This window comes from Emys orbicularis, chromosome 4, assembly GCF_028017835.1.
Source record: "Emys orbicularis isolate rEmyOrb1 chromosome 4, rEmyOrb1.hap1, whole genome shotgun sequence".
Lineage (NCBI taxonomy): Eukaryota > Metazoa > Chordata > Testudines > Emydidae > Emys > Emys orbicularis.
The window spans coordinates 44,385,361-44,394,255 of NC_088686.1; the positions used below are offsets into that span (position 1 = coordinate 44,385,361).

The window sequence follows — 8,895 nt, forward strand, 5'->3', positions numbered from 1 at the left end:
TCATAATCTTTACATAGATATGTTACAGGGCATATGTAGCACAGAGCATATTCCAGTTATGTCATATATATTCATAAGCATATTTCCATAAAGCCTTATGGGGGGCGCCGTCAGTTGTCATCGGCCAGGTCCAGCTTCCCATACAGTGCCAGCGGCCCTTTAAACAGCCAAAAGCACACTTCAGTCATTCTGCACTGACTCAGCCTGTTGTTGAACTGCTCCTTGCTGCTGTCAAGGCTCCCTGTGTAGGGTTTAATGAGCCACGGCATTAAAGGGTAAGCCAGGGGCTCTCTGTGTGTTCCCCCATTCCTCCTCCTCCTCCTGATCCCCCTCCATGGAAGGTGCTCTTTGTGCCCTGTTATTTCCCGCTCTGCCACATGCCATGGGCTTTGTGTGTCCCCCTCCCCCATCTCTCCCTACCCCCGTACTATTGTCCCCCATTCTCTACTGTCCAAGGGCTCTGTATGCCCTCCTTCCCCCCATGCCAGGGGCTCTCTGTGTCCGTCCCCCCCAGGTCCTCCTTCCCCACATGCCAGATCTCCCATTGTCTCGCTCACATACCAGCTGCTCTTTACCCATTTCCCCCTATATCAGGGTCTCTGTGTGTGCCATATTCTCCCTCCCCCCCTTTTCTCCTCTGCCCCAACCCCTCCCAGCGAGAGGAGTGCAGAATACCTAGAAGAGGTGCCCTGTGCCCAGCTATGAATATGTTGTGAAATAGTGCCTGCATCAAGCAGGAAGTGGGCAGACACACGTGAAGACATGCAGAGTTTCGGGAATGCACGTAAGACACTATCATGTTTAATTCATTATGCTGACAATATAATAATTGAAGAAAAGCCGACTAATTCCAAATAGGGGCTGAACACCTTTATTATTGCCCGTTTAGTAGAGATACTGAAGTTTGCCTTCGGTGCTCTCATCAACCGTCATGCTTGCCAGTTTTTCTTTCAGCAAGGACCGCAGGAAGTTGATTGCAAGTGAATTTTTTAAGTTAGTTTATCCTCATGCTTGATAGTCACATCTAAACAAAGCATCTTCTTCATTTGAAGCTTGATGGGAGATTTGGCCTCAGTAACATTGGCCCCCATGTTCTCATGTGGAGGAGAGAGGAGAACTTTGTCAGTTTTGTTCAGACCCAGAACACAAAGAATCTACTTAGTCAGGGATTTGGAAGGCGGGATGGTGGTGTTCTATATAGGTCCCCACAACCCAGCTTCGTGTGATGATTTTTTTCAGAGCCTCTATGTCCACATGAGGTATATCCACTGCCATAGCCTCATAATTTTGCTGATTCTCCACCATTCAGATAATGAAATTCAAAGTGTGGGGCAGACTTCAGCTGTGCCAGAGAAATGCATGTCCTGCTGCAGGCAACAGTTTTTCAGACTGATCTGCAACTCCAGTTTCTAGGAACTTGTATTTCCATTCTGTTCCATTGCTGGATCCTTCCTTGACACTTTCTCTAAATACCCGACCTGCAGAATGAGGAGGAAGCTAGGCAGATGCACTCCCTGGGTCCTAGTACTCCCTCCCACGCATGCTGATTTAACCAATGGGTTTAGGCAGAGCAAGGGTGAATAAAGGTAGACAGATCCAAAACGGCTTTTCATTAGAAGACCAAAGCTGCAAAGCCAAGGCCTAAGAAATCAGTCCAGTGTCATCGGCAGCCTTGGGAGCAACCCCAGCAGAGGGAGGGAAGTGCGGGGGGGGGGGGGGGGGGAATAGAAACAGAGGAGCACTCTAACTGGGTTTAGAATCCTGGCACTTGGTAGTGGTATGTGCTGGGAACATCTGTAGCAGGGGGTTAGAATCGAGGGGCTCCATAATCATCTGGCATCCTCTCAATGTTATACCTGAAGGCAACAAAGAAAAAATTGTGAGTATAGAACATCCTGCTTGGAAAGCAGTCTCCTCCAGTAACTGCCCTGCCATCTTCCCCTGCAGCAGGCAGCAAATGTGGAGAGGAGCCTAATCCATTCAGGCCCACAACAAGCAGCTCCATGGCATTTTGACCTGCAGCTTGAATACCCAGGGAGGGCAAAGATTGGCAGTAGTGGAATTGCAAAGAGACTTGGAGATGTCCCCACCAGTGTTCCAGCATTACAAAGCTCTTCAAGACCTATCTATTGGGGCACAGGCACCACAGAAAACTTATCACTGCCGTGGGAGGAAAACAGCTTCAGACCAAGTTCTTACATAATAAGTAACGTTAATCCTTTCAGCCCTGTGACAGAGCAGCATGGAGAGCAGAGCACTTCAAAGAGCTGCTATATTAGTCACCCAAGCTGCATTCAAGGACACAAAAGTATGACAGCAGGAGACACTTTGTGAGAGAAATATACAAAGCTACATTCCAGTTATGGATCAATTAAGACTCTTTGTGAACTTGCCTCAGCCAACCTTGACATACTACTCCCCTCTCACACATCACCAGACTCCTCCTCTCTTCACATAATCTCACCACTATTAGTACAAAAGCTTTCTCTCTGCTTCCCTTAGCATCTGGAATAGCCTCTCCCTCCCTCCCTCCCCCCGATTTCAAATCCCACCTTGTTTTCTCTCCCCCCTCTATTTAACAGCTGGTATGAAAGATACAACTGTTGTATTTCATGCAGAAGATAATATTAAAATATTGAAGGTGCCCTACAAAGGTAAATAAAGGCCTCTTTCTTTAGGTTCTTATAAACACTTTAGGAAGGCTGGGATTGTTGCAAATCCTTGCAAATTTAGATTATGTTAAAGCAGATTACAGCTCCTGCAACGTTTAAAGTAACTTTAGATTAAGCAAGCAGCCCCAAACAACACATGCTTGGAAAAATTCACTATTTCAAAGTCACTAAATGAATTTCTTTCAAAGTTGTCTTGTTTTACATCAGAAACTAGGTTAGCCACTTATTTGCGTACACTAAATTTGTGACTGGGACGTGAAAAAACCCTACTCCTCAAGAAACTTCTGAGTGCATTTTGCTGATACTTCAGAATTAAAAAAAAAAAAAAATAAACAAACCACTTCTCGGCTGAGATCAGACAATGAAAACTGACCCCAAGGAAATTATTTTTCCAAATTATGAGCAACTGAATGAAATTGTTTGTAATGGAAATGGCATTCCAAACTTAGACTACTAGATACTCCTGTTACAACAGTGTACGGTCTTTTCTTCACATAAGCGGACATACCACTTCCATTTATAAAGACTCAAAGACAGTTACAGGCACTATAGAAAACCCCAAGTTAGATAGAAAGACCAAACATGTTTGGGAATAAACTGCTAACAGACAGCAATTCTGTCAAAGTCAGTGTTGTGTCCTGCTAGAGAGGTCTCCCACCTGTGGTTGGAAATATACATGATAGGGACTCCAGGAATCTTCCGGATTCTCCGCTTAAGGTCTCTGTCCACCGTAGCCACTATGTAACACTTATGCTGCAAGAAACGGAGGCATGTCAGACTCTAACAATGACCCAGCCCAGTGGAGAAAAGGCCAAACAAATGCTTTTGTTCACTTAGTCATAACACTGTGGGGCATCAATTCTAAAAGAATTGGGCATTACTAGGATAAGATGCTATTCTTATTCATACAGAGCCCTACTACAGATTAGCTGTGCTCTTCTGTTCATCATAGTGTCCAGGTGACTTACAGGTGGGAGGCAGTGTTGCCTAGTGGATAGAGTGCTGGACTGGAACTCAAGTACCTGAGTTCTATTCCTGGCTCTGCCCAGGCCTGCTGGGTGACCTTGGGCAAGACCCTTTACCTCTCTGTCCTTTAGTTTCCCCATCTGTAAAATGGGGACAGTGATATTGACCACCTTTGTAAAATGCTTTGAGATCTACTGAAAAAAACCACTATCCAGGAGATTGGTATTATCATCTTTATTGCTACTAAAGCTACTGGCCTGCCAGCTGGAGTATTCAGGAAGGAATTTCCCATCCCATACGTATTCCTTCACATAGAATTGCACAATGAGGTGCATGATGGGGATGTTATATCTTCCTTTGAAGCAAGTAATTAACATTGGATACATTGGAGATTGGATACTGGACTAGAGGAACTTTGACTGGCTCCCACAGTTTCTCAGCAGGTCTCAGATTTTATAGGTCATTAGTGCCTACAGGAGTTCAGCAAGTTTTCATGCCAACAGTGCAGAAAAGGAACCCTTGGAATGGGAGGTACCTGAGTGACCCTCTGCACCAAGCAGTCATCTGCATAGGTCCCTTTGTGTGTGCAAGGCAGGCGTTCAAATCGCGGGTCTTTGGCTATCCTGTGGGGTCATAAAAGATGTCATTAGGAAGAGTACCAAGGACACCTGACCTATACAGAGGCATCTTCAGACAATTCCAGGGTGAGGAAGTAGGAACAGCCCCTCTTCTATTCTGGGCAATTTCCAAATCTCAAGACCACAGACTGGGGGTTAAAATCTCTTCAGGCCAAATTCAAATGAGGAGCAAGGAAGGTCAAAAAGCACAAGTTGGATTAACAAATATTGTAGCTAATTATTGTTTATGTATTACTTAGTATTTATTGCAGTAGCACCCAGAGACCACAATCAAGATCAGGGTTCTATGCAAAACAGAAGACAGTAAATAGAAATGTCAGTTCTTTGGACAATTCCCCTACAGAACCTCAATATCATGTCCAGGTGGCAAGAACAAGCCTCAAACATAGCCAATGCCTTCTTGTGACAGAAACAACAGTCCAGCCTCCTGGTTTTGACCTTCCAAGCCATCTTTGGGTAAAGCTCAAATCAATTTAGATGTGCTGCTAGTGACTATAACTGGGGTCTTCGTGACTCTCCCTTTTACCACTGTGGTCAGTTAGAAGATGTAGGCCACATATTTGCAGGCTGCATACATGGCAAGGACTGCCTGGTTCTATCATGGACTTGCATAATGCCCTTCCCTCAGCTACTGAATTGATTAAGACATTTAGACTAACGTGCCTGACTTGATTGTCTATGTAGATGGAATCGCTGCATAGATATCAGGGGCAGGGATCATATTTCCCTTTAGCACCTTATCTCAAAGTGCTTTACAAGCTATATGCAGAAATAACTTCACCCACCATTAAAACAGAGCCCTCTTGGGGGTGGAACATTGCAGCTCTTTACTAGCTGCACTGCAATACTATACAATAGGTCAAGAATGGAAGTGAATAACTATTACTGATTGACAAAGCAGAGGAAAATTAGTTATTGGACTTGGACTAATGTTCTATAAACAATGGAACTATGAATCTAATTGCAGGCCAGTACTCTGACTCTAGGATTACCAGTTCACATTATAATGCTGCTATAGGACTGAGATGGAACTCAGCTGATAAATCCCTGAAAACATGAACTAATCTTGAAGACAAAAAAAACAACCAAACAAACAAAACAAAAAAACCACCCCTCCTCCTTTGGACAGAGGTTTCTCTCCTACTTATTCTCAGCTGCAGAGAAATGTTCTTTTGGAAGTTTGCTGCAATTTAAAGTATAAAAAAATATGTGTCACAAGATAAGAGATTTGGAGATTGAGTGAATTCTGTAAAGATTTCTTTTTCAAAACTTGTTCCAGACCCAGATCTTAATGCTGGCAGGTGCTTTTGATATGGTGGAAGAAATATTAATTAGTTATAAGAACTGGAATGTTTTCAAAATCCAGTGCAGTATGGATGTTGTAGTGGAAAGTCACCAACATTTCTTTTATGCTGTGCTGATGTACAAAGCTCTGGAAACATATCACTCTGGAGAAGTTTCTCAATGATCATGCTAGCAAATACCACAAGTTTACAGAAGTATGAAAATGGATTTTTTAACATAGAATGCAAGAAGTATGAATGAATGCCTCATTGTGAGTGTGATCATTTAAATTGACATAAGTCGGGGAATTCAGAGTTACAGTTGGAACATCAAGGATCCAGCTGGTGCAGGCTGAGGCCAGAGTCCTCTTTTCTCCTGTCAGGATGAAGACCAGTTTCTTTGTATCACCTCCTGATATTAAAAGGGATCAAGTTGATTTAAGAGCTCTCACTGAAGAACACAGTGCAGCCTGCAAGACTGCTACGGGTGATCTCACAAGACTTTATAAACAACTTTTGTCCTCAGTGTAGGGACTCCTAAATACTCTCTTCTCAACAGGTTACCCATTGCAGAAAGAACAAGCACAAAGGAAGAAGAATAGAATGCCAGTGGCAGAGATCTCATTATAAACATGGCTGATTTGGATAAAGATTTTTTTTTAAATATGGCTTGCAATCGTGGTAAAGGAGGTTTTATCATCCTCCTCCAGAATATCCATGTGGTCTTGAGCAGCAGAACTGTCCAGGATGATGGACAAATTGGTGTATACAGAGTCAAATGTTTTTCTCATGGTGGATTCCTCCAATTTCATTCAGACTGAATTGCTGCCTCCATAGTGCAGGCCTTCTGTGAATGATCTATGTTAATGACTTTGCTGAGTGTTTTGGCCAGTCTTGCTCACAATGACTGTAGATAAACTGGAGCTATGACTTGCACCATAATGACTACACATTTTTTAAATAAAATACATTGTGCAGGAATTGATAGGCCAAGAAGATAAGCTCTTGCAAGACTTTCCACCCTAGCCCAAGCTTTGGGAACAGAACTTTCTACTTCCCAATGCCTACTTAAAATTCAACCATACTGGTTGTGATTGTGTATATCACTTAATCTAGTCAGCGAAGTGTCTGAAGCAGCCAAGTAGACAGATGGACTAAGGAACAGAGTTGAGTGTCCTGCACCTACCTTAGTGCCACACGGTACTTCTGCCCTAGCTTCTCAATTTCAGCCATCACGCAATCTGTGATACAGGGGATACCTGCATGAACAGAATATTATTAATATTATTTATTACCTCTATAGTGCCAAAAGTGTATTAGTTCTTACCTTACAGTACTTAGCTATGACAATATGCTCTACAGAAAATACTAAGATAAACTATCAAGATCTCTACCCTGAATTGCTTACAAAAAACTCATGAAGGGGGAGGGGAAGGATGAAATGCAAAGCAAACGAGCAGCTAGCTGGCCATCTCTTGTTAAGTCTGTGGATCTTTTGGATGAATTTGGGGTTTAAAATTTTTGTTTTTAATTTTTTTATTTTGTCAAGATTAGTATTTAAGACTCATCTGATTATTAATTGCAAAGAGTTCTAAGGTTAATGCAGATCAAGAATCCCAGGCTCACTGTTCAATATTAAGCTCACTTGGCCCCTGTACTCAGCCAGCAGCATAAATCCTTTTAACTGGTCTTTTGTTGCCGTAAGTTAGTGCTATGTGGCCTGCAAAGTGTTTGTGGCAGAGTGAGGGATTGTTGCAGGCAAGAGCAGACCTCACCGCACCAGGGCACCATGCTGTTTCAGGAGAAACTCTAACAGGAACAGACACTCACACTTGGCATAGAGACAGTCCATCATTGACTGCACCAGGTCCAGCTTGGCTTTAATGGAGAAGTTGATGAAGTTTGTATCAACCAGAATATAATAGGGTGGGCCCAACTGTGTGTTATACTGGAAGAACAAACAGGAAGGGTGCTGAGGGCTGTCAAGAAAGAAACAATTCAAATCAGTTACTTTAAACTGACACCACCAATGTATCAAATCCTATGACCTGGACAGATCTGCTAGGAAACATGCCCAGTCAGGAGCAGTTCTGAGATAATGCCTGGAGAGAAAGATGGTGGCAATTACCAAGCAGCCCACCTCCACCTCTCTTCCTTCTGAGAGTCCAATCCCCACTTCCCACAATATACACATCAAGAAATTCAGGCCAAGGGGGAACAAGTTCCTACAATCTTTAGAACACTCCTCTAAGTGAAAGAGACAGGGAAAACATTCTTGCAACTGCCCAGAGCTTCATCTCCTCTACTCCCCCAAGTGCAAGGCAAGGCAGAGGCATCTCCACTCTCCCAGATGTAAGGCAGAGTGCAGCTCCTTTGGTACTTACACCTCTCTTTCCTTGATTGCACTGGGATCATCCTTCTTTTTCACATTGGATTTTGCACGCTCCGTCTGTTTGCTAAAGCAACAAAAAATAAATTATGTTTTTGTGTGACACTCACAAGTATGTTAGTATGGAGTGGGGGGGGGGGGGAGGGGGACAACGACGGACGGGGACAACAATGGATATAATACTAGAAGAAAAATGTCTTAATGGTGTAAAAACCAAGGGGAAAAAGCTAAGAATGATACAAGGGAGTAAAACTAGGAAGTTTGGACTGAAATTATGAAAATTTAGGTTAACTCCCAGGAAGACTCCTTGACAGTGAAATGGATAAAAGTGGGAAAACATCTTCTAAAGCAGGAAGGGAAAACAATCGCTGGGGATCCTGAAAATGGGACAAGACACTGGAGAACAGTCAACCCAAACTCATCCTGCATTGGCCTTCAGAGATTGACTGGGGGAACCTAAGTTTCTCTATAGGTAAATCTCCAGTACTATGAATTGGTCCCTGACCCCCACACCCCATCGCTGGGAGGCTCACATGCGCTGGTCTCGGAGGTTGATCATGCGCTTCACGGTGGCGTATTTCCTCGCTTTCTTTTGTTTCCCCTGGAAGGAAACATTGTTAGAGGCGAGGAGGAAAAACAGACACCCCCCAAACCTGCCTCCCCGGCATTCGCTCCCCAAACCCATCTCCCCTGCCCCCAGCGGCCCCCCGGCAGCGCATCCTCTCCACCTAGCCACCCCCTGCAGCATTCCCCTATCCCGCCGCTCACGTACAGAAACCCTGTGACTCGGAAAATCAGGCACGGGCCACCCCCACGCGGAGGCAGCCAAGCCCCACAACTCCCATCCGCGTGCTCGGGAGCAGAGCGCCGCCGCCCATCGCTACTCACCATCCTGCTCCTCGTCCGGCTCCGACTCAGGCCCCCACTTCCGGCGCTCGCCTCGCTCG

At 44.3% G+C, this 8,895-nt stretch overlaps 1 protein-coding gene across 1 annotated transcript; it reads right to left on the reverse strand.

Moving 5' to 3' along the window:
* Positions 1–855: 855 nt before the first annotated feature.
* On the reverse strand, positions 856–8,872 carry FCF1 (FCF1 rRNA-processing protein). The gene is made up of 8 exons (XM_065403222.1): positions 8,837–8,872; positions 8,482–8,549; positions 7,944–8,015; positions 7,390–7,538; positions 6,746–6,818; positions 4,174–4,261; positions 3,331–3,425; positions 856–1,856 (listed from the first exon to the last, which is right to left on the reverse strand). Exons 1-8 carry the CDS (start codon positions 8,837–8,839, stop codon positions 1,808–1,810), a joined length of 597 nt encoding a protein of 198 aa, XP_065259294.1. The 5' UTR covers positions 8,840–8,872; the 3' UTR covers positions 856–1,807.
* Between the last annotated feature and the right edge of the window lie 23 nt (positions 8,873–8,895).

What these genes read in the sequence shown, in the direction of transcription:
- FCF1 (XM_065403222.1), bottom strand. An exon ending in GCAATCAAGGAAAGAGAGGT is followed by an intron (nt 7,539 to 7,943) that starts GTAAGTACCAAA and finishes CTTTCTTGACAG; the next exon opens with CCCTCAGCACCCTTCCTGTT. An exon ending in GGACTGTCTCTATGCCAAGT is followed by an intron (nt 6,819 to 7,389) that starts GTGAGTGTCTGT and finishes CTGTTCATGCAG; the next exon opens with GTATCCCCTGTATCACAGAT.